Source organism: Cupressus sempervirens, chromosome 10 (genome assembly GCF_028749045.1).
Source record: "Cupressus sempervirens isolate cs-2001-9-10 chromosome 10, ASM2874904v1, whole genome shotgun sequence".
In the NCBI taxonomy this organism is placed as follows: Eukaryota; Viridiplantae; Streptophyta; class Pinopsida; order Cupressales; family Cupressaceae; genus Cupressus; species Cupressus sempervirens.
This window is the reverse complement of record NC_143127.1, coordinates 707720923-707739354: the sequence shown is the minus strand read 5'-3', so window position 1 is coordinate 707739354 and position 18432 is coordinate 707720923. Positions and strand designations below refer to the sequence as shown.

Below are 18432 nucleotides of genomic sequence, written 5' to 3'. Positions count from 1 at the left end.
AGATGTATGAAAGGTGGGAAACTGAATGAACCAAGTGCCATAATCCTCCACAAACTTCATTGCGACAACTAATAATCACATACGCAATCTCTTTTCCAGGGTCCTGACTGTGCACATGACAAAGATAACACTAACCCTTACACAGTCATCGCTTAAATACAAATACAACTGTTGATAGCATTCATAGAATTTTAGATGTTGGGTTCCACTACAAATCGATCCTTTGCATCTTAGTTCATAATTTATCATATCTGCTATCATATAGATGACATAAGAGCTCATGTAAATTTTTTTTGTGTGCTCAAGATTCATCAATTGTTCATTCAGGTTATCACTTACGAATCCAACCCCAATCTATCCTATCACCTTCTCCTGCCACCTGCTCAATGAAATACCACATCCGAGATTCAAATTTATAAGAATGAGGCCAAAAAATGCAAGCATCATGATCATGTTGCTATACTCTCGCTACAAGTCAAACCATACTATTTTCTTAGGAACCTTAGAATGATGCGATCTATTCTTTTTCAAACATTTATTGTTAATTATTTCTTCATAGAACTGAATTCCAACATTGTAGGCCTGAGTTCCTTCTTTCATGTTTTTGTCACCATCCTTGGGTTTGAAGGAATCCCAAATGCCTCAGATATGGGTGCTAGAGAAAAATCTGCAAGAATATTTCTATCTAGATCCTTGATTGTTCTACTATAATGTTTGGTACATTCCACGATCACCTTTGGATGCTGAAAGGAAGGAGGGAACAAGCTTTCCACTTCTCATGATTGTGGTGGTCGGATGTGTAGGATGATGGTTGTATCCAAACATTCTTCGATTGAACTCTTTCAAATCGAGGCAACCAAGCCTTGTATCTCCAATTTTTGCCCACTTTGACCCGATTTTAGATTCGAGGTAAAATCCTCTCTTTTAATTCTTTATCATTTTCCCTCTTGTCTCTCTTCTTGCTCAGGGTTTTGCCATTCTTCTTTTAAGCTAAACAGAAAATGTTCATATGGAAAAAGCATAAAAGGTAGGAATACTTTGTCCTAAAGACAAAGATTTTGGAACTTTGTTAGAATTTCCAATCTTTTCTCCTTGGAATTCACATTTCACACTATTCTCAATAAACATGTAATTTTCCACAACTTATTGAAAAAGATCTTCCTGATGAAGTTCACTATCTTTTTAGATTCCAAGAGAATCTCTCTCTCTCCCTCCCTCCCCCCCTCTCTCTCTCCAAAATTTTCTTTAGAAATCTCTCATAAACTCACTAAATTTCTCTCTTGCTCTTAATCCATTTTTCAACTTTGTGTGAGAGAGAATGAATGAAATGGTTTGATTAAAATTTAGTACTTAATCACTTTTATTATTTTAATGTAAAAATCCTTTTTCTTTCAATTTTGTCAACTTTTTTGGATTATTTTCACAAAAAGTCAAATTAAATATTCATAAAATTAATATTTAATTTTTCATGTACATCCAAAAATCTTTGTGCTCTTCATGAAAAGAAAAGCCATTTTGATTTGAAAAAAAGATTTTTTTCTTTAAAATTCAACTTTTTTCATTATTTACGAATTTGCTCCAACTTTTTGCTTTTTGACTAATTTTCATCCATTTCACCTCTTTTCCAAAATTTTAAGACTTTTATTTTTTACAAGATTTTTTTTTTTCCAAATTTTGCTTGTTTTGGATTTCACAATTTTCTACACTTTAGATTTTTATGATTTCTTTATCCTCCAAGATCTTTATTTTATTTTTTGAAGTCTTCAGTTCTTTGCTTGTTTGGATTTCACAATTTTTTACTTTTCAAAATTTTTACAATGTTTTGGATTCTCAAAATTTTCCACTAGCAGAGATTTTTTTTATATTTTTCCAAATTTCCTAGTTTTGGGATATTTCCAAATTTCCAAACTTTTCAACTTTTTTTTTCCATCTTATAGGATTTTTCAAATTTTCCAAATTTTCCAAATTTCTTGATTTTTTTTTCTTGTATCTAACAATTCCACATCTCTTGGGATTTTGACAACCTTTTGGATTCCCAAGAAGTTTCAATAGAAACTTTTGAGTTTGTAGCCAAACCCTCAATGACCTAACCTATATTTATTAACAACTCCTTCTATGCAACATATTTATCAAGAGAAGGTATTACTCCATTCTTGCACATTTCCAATTCAAAATATGAAAATGTATTCCAGACTTTTAGATCTTTCTCAACTAGATCCAAGTTCTTATTAAAAGTTCTAAGAACTTCACTTAATTTAGAGGCCGTTGTCCTTGCATATGCTATCACTTAGAGTGCTTTCTTCACCACTTTGGTTCCTTGTACCATCATCTAATCCAACCAAGAGTCGATAGCTTTGGTCTTTTCTCCTACCTTGTCTTCTTTCTTTATAGGTTCTTCAGAAACATATGAAGCAAAGGGCTCCACACTTTCAGAAGTTCTTAAATCTTTAAAATCAATGCTTTTGCCTAGAGATCACCATAACCTTGAATGGAAATGGCTACAAAATCTCGAGCATCAATCTTAAGCCCAATAGAAGTCTACTTCCCTAGCTACACTCTTGTAAATTGTAATTACACATTTGCATCTCTTTCAATGACTTATCAATGAGAGGTTCTTCAACCTTAGAATATATCTTCTTGATTTTTGTCCATACACAACCTTCAAGTTGTGTTGGCTTTCTTAGAAACTTTTGGTTTAGATTTCTTAAGTCGCTAAAAGTCAAACATGATAGAAGACAATTCACATTTCTTCCTCTTAGGACTAATTGAACTTGGGCACGAGGATAGATTTGAAGAACATGCTTGAGACATAACAATTGCAACCCGTGCAATAGCCTTCTAAAATATTATTTCAAATAGTTTTTTGTAATGTTTTCAAGGCAATGAACATGTGTACAAGACCTTTTAATTTTATCTTTGATCCCCCTATAATCAAAATCTTCCTCACCTCAAACTTTTTAATTTGATCTCTTTTAGCTATATTTATACAGCCTTAACTCCTACCAAAGTTATTAAGGAATATGTTCTGATCTACAATGGCTTATGAGAAGAAATGTTAATTGTTGACTTATGTTGGCCTAGCTAATGTGCACAAGTGCACTAACTCTCATACATTTGAAGGTTAGAAATTGAAGAAAGAGACATCTATATTCATTTACTTCCCCCCCCCACATTTTTTTATCAAACTTTATCCTTTTAACAAATGTTTGATCAACTAAACACATGAAATGCCCAAAGAAAGCATATTGTACTCTCCTATAGTGAACCCAACTAGCCTTAAAGTCAATTGTTGATAATATTTGCATACTAGCACTAATGATCTATCTCATTTGGTATAAAGACCTGGAAAAGGTCTTAGTGACATTGCTATATATACCAAATATTAATTCATGTAGAATGTGAGAGTTATAGGAACTTCTGAATGATGCTCACACTAGGCAATGTAGGCACACATAAAGGGTAAAAATCAAGATTCACCTCCTAATATATGTCTGATTTAACACAAGATCAAATGTCACTTTGTAACCAAATGCAAAAGGATGAATTGCTTGGAATTACTTCTCACTCACCTCCACAAAGAGAGGGTTTTATATAGGTAGCTATGCCATATAAAAGATGAATATAGAGAAATGGAAATCTGTATTGAAATAGAGAAGGAAAGAAGACTCACCTTACTAAATACGAACTTGTAAAGGGGCTCTTAGACAATCTTTGAAATTGTCAAAATTCAAAGTGTAGTCATGAAATATAGAGATCTACAAATCCCAAAAATTGTTCGACTCCAACTTAGGGTTGAAATGGAGAAGTAGGGTTGATCTGGCAGAGTCATAACGTCGCTACTTTTCATTGTCCAAACATGAAACAATTTATGAAACTATGAAGTTCTACAAAAAGGGTATTTGAATATGTGCTCTATTTTTCCTTCCAAAATCTACAACTTGCAAGAAACAATGGTTCAATTTTCTTTATGGGGGATCTTCCTTGGTCAAACTTTGCTTTAGGAATTAACCTTGAAACTAAAATAATTGAAATGGTGGAAATATAAAGTAAATGCACAAATTCATCTTACAATACTAGGATTTCTCAAATTGAATATTACGAGCTCTTTCTCAATTGAATGAATCAAGAGAATGTGAATGTAAATGAAGGATGAAAGTAGAAAGAGGATTAATATAGAAGCCCTTCCTTGATGATGAGCTCCATTATCACCAATAAAGGAAGCTAGATCTTGAAAGGTTGTTACATGAGCATGGAAGAGATGATGAAGCCCCCAAATGAATTCCTTCAAGCTCCTTGAAGACACCTTGAATGCAAGAGATGTCCTTGAATGTATTTGAAGATGGCTTCAATATTTGCATGCTTGAGTGCTTCTGCATGTGAATGACGTAATGCTTGGTTGCTTTCATGGATGTAAAAGAGGAAAATGTATGGGTTTCTAAATGGTTTGAAATAAACTTTCTCCCAATGGCCGCTAGTACACAAAATTAATGCCCTCGATCAACCCCAACATAGGGCCCAAGAAGTCGACCTAAAAATAGGTCCCAAGCTAGGACACGTTGCATCATAAGGGCTACAATATGTCCTTTATTATGAGGTCTAGAAATCTCTAGAAGTCCCTCAAGATTCCAAAACAGGTCCTAATTTTGAGAAATTGAGTGCAGATCTAAAGAAAGCCCAATTTCAATGTGAAAAAGAGATTCCGAGTCATTAAAGGAAGGAAAAGGAGGACCCAAGTGGATAAGTCCTACCTCAAGCTTTGTGTTGTGAAATAGGAATATCAAGGAAGATGTATTAGGTTCTACCCTAATTCAGTGTAGGAGGAATGAAAAGAGATTTGAAGAAATGGGAGAAGGCAAATTAAATATAAATCTAATATTAAATCTTGCTACATAGGTGCTAAATGATCATTAAACTGAAGCGCTTCCAATTTAAGACAATACATTTATCCCCCACTTTAGCGAGAGTATGGGCTCAACCCAAACTCTTGGTAAAGTAGAGAAAGTGAGTATGGGCTCAACCCAAACTCTTGGTAAAGTAGAGAACAAGGCATGAGGTAATCTTATCACAATAAAAGAGACAAAGAATCTATCAAGCCCCCAAGGGATTTGAGTCTTTGTTAACTACAAGATCATAATAAGAGAGAAATCATTAATAGATGAAAGAAAAGAAAGATGAGGCATTGATTAATTCACCCAATGAGAAGTGTACATCCCACTATGAATCACACAAAAATACGTTACTCATGCATGAGACTTAGCATGTTGAATTTGAAAAAGGTAGGATCAAATGGTCCAATAAGTTTGTGTGCACGACAGTGAATCCCACAAATTTCACACCTTGCGGCAACTTTACACCCTTATGATATAGTACTCCTATACTATAAGAATGGTTTGAGAATGTGCTATGATAGGTCAAATGGTTTACCAAGTGTGTTTATCATGCTAGTCAACTAATCCAAGACATGTAAAAAAGGAGAGTAGCTAACCCTAGCAAATTTTGTTATGCTATTGTACTCTATATGTTATGCTTGAAATAAATTTAAAAAAAATGAAAATAAGGGGACCTTGTATATCCACCCTTAAGATGGAAGAAGAACTATTTATTTTAAAATCCTAAGGGAGTCATGAAGGATAAAGCAATTTCAACATAAAGATAGTATCCACAAGGAACACCTAGTCCAAACCAAAGAGGTCATTGGTCTTCTGAGAAATAGAAGGGGAGAGTGCAACGAGACACCATGCAAGAAGTGAAAAAGTAGACTCTTGCAAGGGATAACACACTATTATAAGGTTTCAAGGTAAGTGATCTATCTACCATAGAAATCCAATTGCAAATGATATAAGATTGAATGTTGCATGATAAACAAATAACACACAACCAAAGGAATAGTGGATCCTTGGGAGAATGAGAAAGATGGTTTAAGGTTCCCTTGCTCCCAAGTATAGAAAGAAAGGGAAGATAGGACATATTATGCTACTCACAAAGTGAACCATGTATGCCAACAAGCCCCCAAGAAATAGGCTACCAATATTGCATGGCCAAGAGAAACATAATAGGGACATAAATGTTATTTAAAGAAATGAGATTGAAGTACAACTCATCATAAGGAGATATGTGAATAACCTCAATATGTATGAGTTGTTGAATTAGCAATCATTAGTAGAGTGATCATGATAATGACAATACATGCAAACATGAAGATTCATAAATTGTGGTCTATGTTTCTCTCTATGTTTAGGTCTAGTAATCACCTTAGCATGAAGAAGTTTAGGCAAAATGAATGCTTGATTAATAGAAGAAGATATGTTAGATAATAGAGGAGAAGATGTGGAAAAGGAATAAGATTCACTACTTTGTTTCACACATCCTAATGTATGATCGACAATGGTGTTGAAATAATACTTACGCCCCCCGCCTTGCCTAAGAGCATATGATGTGTTGTTGTTTACTAAAGCTATTCTTAGTGAATCCATAACAAGGAGGCATATCAATAGGTCTAAGAGATCTATCATGAGTGGAAGTAGCAACAAAGTTATTAGAAAGAGGATTTGGTTGAGATTTTATGAATGAAAGGTCATTAACTCTGTATTCTCCAATAAAAGTTGGATTAAAATATAATGTACCCCAATCAGCTTTAGATAGAGAGAAGGAAAAATGCTTCTATCTTTGTACATTCATATTTAGTTCCAATTTCCTTCACTACTTGTGTAGGAGGGGAAACCTAAGTGAATTCTACATTTAAACAAGGGTTAGGCAAATCATCAACATGAAGGGTATACATAATATTGTTCTAAATGAACTTAACCATATGATGAAGATTAGAAGGAAGAACACACATAGAATGCAACCAAGGTCTTCTTAAGAGAAGGTTATACTTGAGGGGTGTAGGGATAACATGCATAAGAGTATCCAATATCATTTGATCCACTTTAACAGGCAGTATTATAATACCCAAAGTTCTCTTCACAATGTTATCAAACCCTCAAATAAGAATGTTATCAGGCTGTATAGATGTAGTATAAACATTTATAGCCTTTAACACAATGATTCTATAGATATTAAAACTAGATCCATTATCACTCAATGTCCAACATATGGCATTTTTATTAATAGACAGCTATCATAAGAGTCGTAATGATCTTGTATCTCTTTAAGAGGCAAATCATCATGTGTAAATAGAATTAGAGGTGGCATAGCGGTAGAATTTGTGCATTGTAAAAAGGAATTGATGTTATCTTGATTAGGAGGTGGAATGGAAACAGTGGTTAAAGTGCTTTTCAAGGCTTCATGATATGTAGGAGAAATTTGAAGAAGTTCCCAAAGAGAAATCTTGGTGGGGGTATTACATAATTTTGATAGCAAAATCATACTACATCCCAAGAGTTTGAGAAAGACAAGGTGGAGGAGGAAGAATGGGTTGACAAGGTGGGAGAGAAGTTGTCGGTTGAAGATTATTCCTTATACGATAGGTGTGAAACACCACATGATAATCCACAAGATCACTAGAATTTCCCATAATAGTTATTTGAGGACAACTCTTAAGGGCGAGAAGACATTTACTTGATGAAGAACATCCCTTCAGAGTGAGAATAGGTTGAGCAATGTTAACTTGATTAAGATCTTGTGTCTCCATAAACTTATCACTAGAAGGGAGAATATTAAGGAGATTGTCATTATCCTCTTTTCCCAAGGAATCCTTAGGAGAGAGATTGTGGATTATGAATGGTTCCCCTCTACTAGGATCATCAAATAAGGCAAGGTCACATTGAGGAAAGAATTTATAATGCCTTTTTCTTGCTCTAGAATATCACTAAGAGGATATGTGTTAGGAGAAGAAACATCAAGTATATCATAAAAAGAAAAGATATCCATTATCATGTTATCTTTTTCATGAGGGAGATAATAAACATTATCATCAAGAGGTTCATCCCAAAGAGTGACATTATCAATGAAAGGAACATCTCCATCAATAAAGCATACCATAAAAGAGAATTTCATAAAAGTGGGAGGGTTGAAAGAATATATAGGATCACCTTTAACCAAGAAAAATGAATGATGCTTGAAGAATGTTGTAAAGAATTTTGCAACATGATATAAACAAAAGCATAAATAGAGTAGATCCAACTAAATATTTTGCCATTTAAAAGTATGCATGATCCAATTTGAACAATAAAGCATGAAAAATACATACTCAGTGTTGCAAAATCCACGAAAACAAGATCTAGCTAAGAAGATTGAAATGCTACTAATGCAAACAAGAGTAGATCTAGATGCACAAAGGAGTAGCTCAAACTAAACAATTCGTCATTGAAACGTATGCAAGATCCAATTTCAACAATAAAGCATGAAAGGTACATACTCAACACTGCAAAATCCATGAAAGAGCTCTAGCTAAGAAGATCGAAATGCAACTAATGTAAACAAGAGTAGATCGAGATGCACAAAGAAGAGAGAAAGCAATCTAACTCCACAAGATAGAAAAATCTAACTCCAATAAGAATGGATGTAGGATATCGGGTTCACCTAAATCTATAGGGGGGAAATAAATTCACTACCTTATGCACAGATGAAGGATGAAAACCAAGATTGACCTCCTAATGTAGATCTAATTTAATACAAGATTAATTGTTAATTCGTAACATGATGCAAAAGGGATTCAAACTCTGTTGTATCCTGCCCTTGCCTTTGGGGTTGGTTTTGGCAGCCCATCTGCGGTTGTTCCTACTGGGACGACTATTACTCCGCCTTATGGTGTTGTGGGTAGATCAACCATCTCTTACACTGATGTTTCCGCGTATGAGGCCGACATTGGAGGTGGCATTGGTAGTCAGGCTGTGCATTCGAGGCTCCGTGATGCTGTGCCTGTCACTGCAAGTAACCCGATTATGATTACTTTAGAGTATGATATTCTTGATGAGATCTCCACTTATGTGGATGACTTCTCTTCCACCATTGCTATTTTTCGTTTTAAGGGTTTCTAGCCCTCTCTGTTGGATCAACATGCCTGGATCACCCAAATAGCCCCTCATTTCGGAAATAGCCCAAATTTACCCTGTGGCAAGGGGTTTTTTCATTATGAAATTTGCTACTACTGAAGATCGAAATGCCATCCTGTGCCATGGTTTCTCATGGGGGGAGAAGTTCCCCTTGATGGCTAAACCTTGGTATAAGGATTTTGACCCATCGATGAAATCCTTTAATAAAATCCTGCTGTGGGTTAGGTTGGCAAATCTCCCCCTCCACCTATGGTTGGATTCAATCCTAGAGGAGGTGGGGGAGGCCCTTGGGAACTTCTTGCTGGTTGATACGACATCTTCCAATGTGTTTTGGACGACATATGCTCACATTCTTGTGGAGATTAACATCTCTAAGGGACTCCCTGAAAAGATTAAGTTGGTCTCCCCTCTTGGCTCTTGGATTCAACTTCTTGATCATGAGGGTATCCCCTTCCAATGTAGGAAATGCCATAAGACTGGCCACCTTCCTGCCTATTGCCCCTTTGAAAAATCTAGACTGAAGAAGTCTCCTTCTTTGTGGAAGGGGGTTTCAGATGATCACTACAAGGTTCAGAAAGCCCCCTCTATTAGGGATTGTGGCTCATCTGAGGACATTTTGGTGGTGGATTCGATTGCTATTGATGGTACAAATGTTGCCCCAATGGTGGTGACCTCTTCTGTTCTCCCTCCTTTGGATTCTATCAATGGTGATTTGACTGTAGCCCCTCTTGTGGCTCTGTCTCTAGATGTTGCTGCTATCCCTCCTGCTGCGGTCCAAATTTCTTCCCGGGCCGCGGGGGGTATGGTGGAGGATGGATGGACAACTGTAAAAGGAAAAAAGGTCAAGCCCTCCACTCCAACTTTTGATATGGCATTACGTTCTCAAAAGATGGGACTGAAAGGGAAATCTTGAGTCCCTGTCCTATTTTGGCTTGCTCTCTTTTGTAGTTTGACATGGTTAGGGACTTATTGTCTCTCTTTTTTAACCATGGGGTTTTAGGTGCTCGTTCAAAACCTATTTTTGTGGCTGAGGAATATTGTGTCATCTATGTTGCCACCCTGGTCAACTTGTTTTCGTTGGTGACGTGTTTCACCTATGGGCTGTAGTATCGTTTGGTTTGGGCTTCATTGAAATTTTTTCGATTTGTAAAAGAGTTTCAAGCACCCTTCAAAACCTGTTTTCCTTAATGAAAAACATGATGCAAAAGGGTGAATAGCTTGGAACTGCCTCTCCCTCGCCTCCACAAAGAAAGGGTTTTATATGGGTAGATATGCAACAAGAAAAAAACCTAAATGTAGAGAAATGGAAATGTGCATTAAAATAGAGAACGAAAGATGACCCAACTTGCAGAATACAAACTTGTAGATCTCCAAAATTGCTAAAATCCTCTCTCTAGACCTAAAATTGTGAGATCTACAAAATCCAAAAATCATTCAGCTTTAGCTCAAGGTCGAAATAGAGGAGCAAGGTCGATTTGGACAAGCAAGGTCGTACATCCCTTCTTTTCAATGTCTAATTGTGAACCAATTTCCAAATCTATGATGCTATGCCAAAAAGGGTGTCCAAATTTGTGCCATGTTTTTCATTTAAAAATTCACAACCTGTGAGAACAATAATTTTGTTTTGTACTTGATGGCAGGTTTGCCTTGGTTAAACCCCAATGTAGGAATTAACTTTTAAATTGAAATAACTAAAATGCTGAAAATATAAAGTAAGTGCATGAATTCACCTTACAACAATAGGATTTGTCAAATTGAATGCAATGTGCTCAATATATCAATTGAATAAATCAAGAAGATTGATGAAGGGTGCTCCCCTTAATACCACAAATACACACAAAAATAGAGAAAATAATTTTTGCAAGAACATAGAATGAGCTTCTTATTATCTCCACAAATGTGGGATATTTTTTTTTCAAAAATACAATATGAAAAGCTACATGGTTAGCTTCTTATAGTACTCTTCAACATAGAGCCACAAACTACCATCTAGAATTGCCCAAACATCATTACACACCTTCCTTATATAGCAAATTTCCACTGCTTGTAAAGGTTCTAGATATTAACCCTAACCCTTGAGGTTGACAAAACCCCAATTCCTTATTATTTTCTTATTTATTACATAGGGTCAACCCTAATTATGTTTTTACGTACCCCAACTTCCAAAGGCCATAACTTTCGAATCTATGTTTGATTTTCAACTATAAGTACTTTTTGAAATTGTCGACTTCCGAACTACAATGTTTGACACATGGAAGTGCTAGTCAACCTAGGCACGACCTCGTTCTGGAGCCTCTAAGGCCTTCAAAATTGAGCTCAAAGTTTCACATCCAAAAACCTTCAACAACTTCAATTGTGAGTATGTTCTAAAAATGGATTGTGACATGTCATGGAGTCACAAGCATTTGAATGTCCTCTCCCTCTTCAAATATTTGCTTCACCTAATCTATTTGAGTGCCGATTTGTTGCATAATCAAGTTAAGGGAGTGTACAGTGCATGGTGTCCAAAAGACATGGTCATATCAACCTTCAACCAAAGCACCAGTTCCTCTGCAAATTTTGGCATTATCTGTAACAACCTGGACCACATTCTCAATACCCACCATATCTATGGCTTCAACACAGAATATTAGAGATGAATTGTGAATCCTTAACCTCTCCTTGACAATCAATTGCCTTTAGAAACATTGCCCCTTTGGGGGACATTGCAATCACATTAATTAATGGCCCGTTTCTTGTATCTTTTCAACCATCAGACACAATTGTCACATCCGAATTTTCCAAGAATTTCTAATGGGTTGAAGTGATTTCTCTATAGAAACTCTCCTTTTGCAAGAGTGTGGTACACATCTTTTCATACCCAGGACTTGTGTAATCATTTGGTGCTTCTTTGATGGCTCTTACCATTTCCTTGCAATATGCTGATCTTACCAAGTTGAAAGGAAGGTCATTAGCATCGAGGCAATGTGCAATGATTTCATTAGCACGATCTCTTGCTTCCATTTTTAATGCAAAGTGGAATGGGCCCTCTTTTTCAAGCTGTTGCAAAATTTTCTACTTCATCCTCCTCTCCAGGTAAAGGTACTTGCATAAATCGATGTTTCTAAGATACAATTGGTTCCATTTCAGCTAGTGGTTGCATTTTTTTTTTTTTGAGGAAGGAGGTTGATAATAACTATTTTTCGATCTTTTAACCTTTACACATTTGAAAACCTTTACTAATAGGGCCCATGAAATGAAGCTTTATCCAAGAATAAGAGCTATTGAAAGGCTTTCCTTTGTTACTTTGACAATAATTACAACTCCAAATATAGGAGCCACCACTTGCAACCTGTGATATTCTTGTTGTATGTCTCCATAGACCCTAAATCAAATTTGAAATTATCCCCTCCTTGCCCTACCATTGAACTCTGACCTTGTCCTCCCACTGAACTCTAACTACCAATGGCAACCATTCTTGCACAATACAATGTAATTTCTTTCTATAATAATAAATTAAATAATTTAAATCAATAAAAAAAACTATGAATATCAAACATACAAGTAAAAATCAATGGTACAAAACCATTCAAATAGATACCTAAACTTGTTTCTCAATTTCTTTCAAAAAAAAAAAAAAAAACACAACTTGAAAATTTTCTTCACAAACTTGAAAAAATTCATCAAAATCTCTAAAAAATTCATTGGAACACTCAAGAAATGGATAAAATGCTTACCTCTTAGTGTTTTAATGAACTTGTGGAAGCCAACTCTCACCCTATGATCATTCCTCTTCAAAAGTAATCAAGTTGCCTTCAAATTGCCAAAATGGCAGCCAAATGAGAAGAGCAAACCCATGTAGAAACAAAATGATGGTTGAATGTTATCAAGGCCTCTATTAGGGTCGTTTTAAGGTTTGCCAAAAAAAAGAATGATATTATAAGCCAAAATGGCACATGTTTTAAATGAAATTTAAGTTACAAAAAGTGTTTGTTTTGGGGTTCTCTAGTGGCTTTCCCACGAAGGTGTTTAGATGCCCTGTGGATGCCATCCATAGGCATCCTAGTGCATCTAGAAGCATGTTAAGGCTTCTAGACGCATCTAGATGCCTACAGATGGCATCCGAAAAATAGGCTTCAAGACACATCTAGATGCTTGCGGATGGTATTCAAATGACATCTACAGGGCTTCTTCACGCCTTTGCATGCCCGTTCGCCTCCCTTCTCTCTTGCAACGAATCAATATCTTAGGAAAATCTAGCACTAAATCTCACTAAATAGGTGCTAAGCCATCATTAAATTGAAGTGCTTCCAATTTAAGACGATACACATGATTATGGTGAACAAACCCTAAACAAAGAAAAAACATAAACTAAATTAATAACAAATGAAAGAAATGCATACCTAGAAATGATACCTAAAAAATACCTAATAAATTCAATCTATAAATAACATTTTTGTTGAAGATGAAAACAAAACATAAACAACAACCTTGGGATTTCAATTGTACAAGCTTGTATGGAGCTTTAGTGGAGTTATGTTTGGATTAATCTCTCCAATGATAAATGCATCAACCTTAAATTACGCTTCTAGCAAAAAAAAAGTGGATTCCAAATGATAAAAACAAATTAAAAAACTCCATATAGAACTTTTGGAAAATAGGTTGGTTTCATACAACAACAAACATGTTTGAAAATAAAGAAAACTTGCATTCCAAGCCTTAAAAGCTAGTTTTCAACTCACATTATAAGTAAAACGAACACAAGTGGCATTTTGAGTTTTGAAGTGCACATATCTTTTAGATATAAAACACAAATTTGCAATGACTTCACTTGTAAAGGGTGACCCAAAACTTGAAATTGAACAAGACAACAAATGCTAAAACAAAACCTTGAAATTTGATAAAACAAAAGTGATAAACTATGACCAAGACAATACTTAACCTTATGTTGATGAGATTAAGCCTCGTAGAGTGTGCCTTAGAGATAAAAACCACCTCTCTCTCTGAATTATCAAGGAGATTGCTTATCTTCTAGATTCAAAGTTTTATCTCAATTGTGTTTGGATCTTTGTAACTAGATGCATAGTTGATTTGAAGCTACTTCTCTATTGAAACCTTTGTTGCACATACAATATCATTAGCTAAACAATCTCATGTATTGCACAAATACATGTGGAAATAAGTAAGAAACTCTCTAATTGACTTTCCACATCTCTTCATTGTACCCATTGCACACTAAGATATGATTGCTAGTATTTATTCTATGAATCATCTACTAAAAGATTAATTCAATGCCATTTACTAACATAAGACTAAAAATTCAAATGAATTCCACCCAATTCTATGAGATTTCACTTCGATTTTTATCTTATGCTACTAACACAATTTAATAATAAATACACATTTTGTCGTATTGTTAATGGATTTATGTGAATAATCTTTCATATTACTAGTGATATACATTCAACCAATTCATTTAAATATAATTATGTACACAATTTGACATGATGAGATCACACGGCTAGAATATAGGATATTTTTATGTTACTTGTCACCAAATAAGGTAACATGAAGGATGGAACTTGGAATATAAACAAGAGGCAAAAATAAGGCAACATGAAACATGTAATTTGAAATAAGAGAGTTGTACACAAGGAATGAAACAAAACCAAGTTCATCACCAAACTTTGTAAATGTAATCCACAATTATATATTCAATAACAAAAGCAAATTAGTTATGTTGCCCTCCAAAATAAAAATACACAATTATTTTATTTGTAATAGCAACTCATAAATTCTGATAAAGAACAAACGACATAGTTGAGATATGTACAATATGGTTTATTGCCCCCTTCTCTTGCCTTTCTTCTTCGTAAGAGACTTTGTATTGCAGGAAGAGCCCTGAATATGATAATATGGGTTAGCAAATGTTTGAGACAAGCAACACGAGTTTAATTTTTATCATCATCTACTAAACCGCCAAAGGACTGCAATATATCTTACATGTTCAGGTGCTGGTTGTGAAGTCCGTTGCATGACGAACACTTCCACACGTATACCCTATAAAGAAAACTGATATTTGAAATTACTCGGACATATTTAATTCATAATTATAAATTCCTACTAATACTTTTTAACAATCAGCATATATATAATTTACTTTTCCATAGTGAGAAGCATTTTGAAACACCCATTAATTTACAAAGGGAACAATGTTAAAACACACTAGCCCAGTCAAATAAGAGTGCCGAGTATTATATTAATCAAGTCCCAAAAGTATCTCTGTGCACCAGTGTATGTAGCAAAAATAGAATAACTACAGCCTATGACGAACACAGGCAAAAGCTTTAGTCCCTGTAAATTCATGGTCATTAGCTATAATCATTTGGTAATCCATGTGCACTTAAATAAAGTGTCATCTTTACAACAATGGAGCTTCTCACGTCTGTCGTCTAAAAAACAATACCATAATTGAGCCAACCTTTGATATCCATTTAAATGCTTTATTATCACTACATCTCACATATTTAGTCTCATACAAAAGTATTCCAAAGGATTTAACGAGCTTTCCTAACGTCATCCTAACGTGTTCATTCTAGATGATAAGATGCCGGTGACATTACTCAGCTCTACCTGCTGAGTATTATTACTCGCGTGCTACAAAAGGACTACATAAGAAAGGTCATAACATTTTTCTGAACACAATTTAGACCATTTTGCAAGACATACAGTTCTATATACAGCTGCTCTAAAGGTTTTCTGCTTGGAAATGGCTTCATAAATGGATAAAAGGGTTCTTTAATATAATATCTAGTTCATCTACAAATTAAAAGTAGTTTCTTGGCATGAAAAAACTCAAATGATTTTCGATTATGGTAGCTGATCATATCACTTATTTTTCCTAAGATCACTCAACTGTAACAACCAAACCCAATGCTTATTATGCCGAAAAAGTAAATACAAGCAGCATTTTTCTTTAAAGGGATAAAGTAGATACAAAAAGAGAAAGCAACATTTCATTATTGAGAAGATAACATTTTGTACAGTGTCCTCCATCATTTCATATGCTGGGGGCATGCCTTCGCCAATCTTTACAACCTAAAATTCTAGTTTGTCATGGATCAAATTGAGCGTTATTTCCTAACTACAATAAAACCTCTATCAAAATAGAACTTTATGTAGCAGAAACTTAAACCATTACAGAGCCCTTCAAATCTCCAATCTTTTGCCTTAACTACAAGATCTGGATTCCAAGCTAGCCTCTTAATCTCCAGAAAGCTGGATCCAATATATTTATCATCTGTATGCACTGTAGAGGCAAGTTCTTATTCGTTTCTTCTAGAGCGCCTGGGTAACCCTTCAAGTTGACAATTTAACAGCAAGCTACTATTATTCCATGGAGGTAGGATCATGCTATCACCTAGAAAATTATTAATATCAAGTCAACTAACCAAAGTTACTAAAACTTATTAGAACTCTACTTTTTCACTTGCATCACTCACTCTATTTTCAATATATATATAAAGTTGTTAAAACAACTGGTGGTTACTTTTTTATTTCTGTCAGCGTATTGGAACCCCAATATGCAATTAAGGGCAATCTTGAAATTCAAGCGTCACTTAAGAATCATTTAATGGCCATACATGATCATCAAATATAAAGCCTGACCACCCCCTCACCAACACTTGGTGTCCTTTTCAAATTGCTTAAATCATTTTCCCTAGGTAGAACATTTAACTTTGGGTTCTAACTCATAACGCAGTGATGGGGCATCATTTTAACCCTTTGTACCTAAAACAAAAGGAACACAGGAGGATTTGTGTTGAATCTTGTAGTCAACTCTGAAACTTTGGCTCCAATTCCAAAGTTGTGTTCATTTCATCATTTCAGACTTGGGGCCTTGGCCTGCTTGGCATATCAAACTTTCAAGTCATTCAATCATAGAACATGCTCATTAACTTTACCTTCTCCATCTTGCACATAAGTACACATCAAGAGAGACTTGGATACATTTTGTGGGGTTCATACTTCCTTGTTTAAAAGGAATTCAGTTGAATTTTGCTCTTGGAAGTTGGATCATAGCAAGAAGGCACTTTCCTTAAAAACTTCCAGGTATTGGTCCCAAATGAAAATATACATGCCAGTTTATTGTACAACAGTGATGTAATACAACCATATGTATGCTTCTTCTAACAATTGATAATCTCCTATGCGGGCTTTCCCATTTCTATTCATGCCATATAGGCTTAAATGGTTATCCACTCCAATCAAGCCTTGGCTCAGTCACCTTCTGTTTTGCCATCAAACTAAGGCATATGTTCATCACACTTTCTATAATGGGAGGTGCCCAAGTCAAGGATTGGGTAATTAAAATGGATTATTAGTTCAACCTTTATAGTATTAGTACAAAATGAAGGTTACATTAAGGTTGTACAAGAAATTTGACTTATCGGCTAATAGAAGAGACATCAATATGGTGAGATTGCATTAATGTTGTAAAAGAATTTTGACAAGAAAACTCTCACTTGAGACCCATTCATGAAGCAAGCAAAAAAACCTTAACACCATAAATGTGGGTGTTTCTAAGAAAGCTATATAAAGGGAAACAAATGAACCTTGCTGGGGTTTTGTTTTCTCCTTAAATCTTTTGGGTTTGCTCTATGCTTTGCTGGTTTCAAGTAATCTGTCTTTTACACCTTCTCCTCATCATTCTTTTAGGGAGACGCAGGTCAGATTGGTACATCTAAACTTGAGGAAGAAATTGATGCAATCATGGCAGGAGGCAAGAAAAAGTCAGTTCAGATTATGAAAGATCCTAACCTAACCTATGTATGCCTGCTCTGGAGGTCCCATTAATCGTGAACCTTAATGTTTTAGAATATTCGAAGAATGTGTCTTCTTTGCATGGGCAGTGTCTGATCCAGAGATTCCTTAGCGCACAACTTCCTCTAAAAGATTTGTATTATTGGGTACAAATGAATTGAAAATAAGGGGGAATATAAGCTATATGCATTCGGTAAAGGACATTTCCATTGCCGTTTTTATAAATGAATCTGATAGAAGTGGAATTTTATGTAGCATTCCTTATTTCCTCTAAGCCCTCATAGGAAATTGCTAAGTTGACATTGAATTTGGTTTACATGTTTGCTCCCTAGGGGGTTTTGGTAGGTGATCACAAAATCCTTGGGGGTTGAATTGGTATTTCTAGGCCATACCACAAAGGTCTCTTTATCTGAGTTAGGATTTGTGTGAGCTTCATCTCATTTCTACCCTTCTAAAATTTATCACCCTAAAAAGCACAAAATTTGAATAGAATCACATTATGGATTATGAAAGTTCATGTTTTACATGTAAATGTTATCATGACTATGGACATCTTAGAAGAGCATGTTCAGCTACCCAAAGTACTTTCCATGAAGTGAAAAACCAAGAGGACACTAAGAAAGATAAAGATGGG

At 35.1% G+C, this 18432-nt stretch overlaps 1 protein-coding gene across 10 annotated transcripts in view; it reads right to left on the bottom strand.

Moving 5' to 3' along the window:
• Nucleotides 1-14633: 14633 nt before the first annotated feature.
• The window catches only part of LOC149535778 (uncharacterized), a 218642-nt gene continuing 214843 nt past the window's right edge, over nucleotides 14634-18432 (bottom strand). For 8 of the 10 annotated variants that reach the window (XM_089803414.1, XM_089803415.1, XM_089803418.1 and 5 more), the window contains 2 exons: nucleotides 14979-15035; nucleotides 14634-14876 (listed from right to left, as the gene is read on the bottom strand). In XM_089803414.1, coding sequence (XP_089659540.1) covers nucleotides 14817-14876; nucleotides 14979-15035 — 117 coding nt within the window. In that variant the 3' untranslated portion in view covers nucleotides 14634-14816. Of the gene's footprint in view, nucleotides 14877-14978; nucleotides 15048-18432 lie in introns of all 10 variants that reach the window. The other 2 variants (XR_016356742.1, XR_016356743.1) reach the window with 1 other exon arrangement.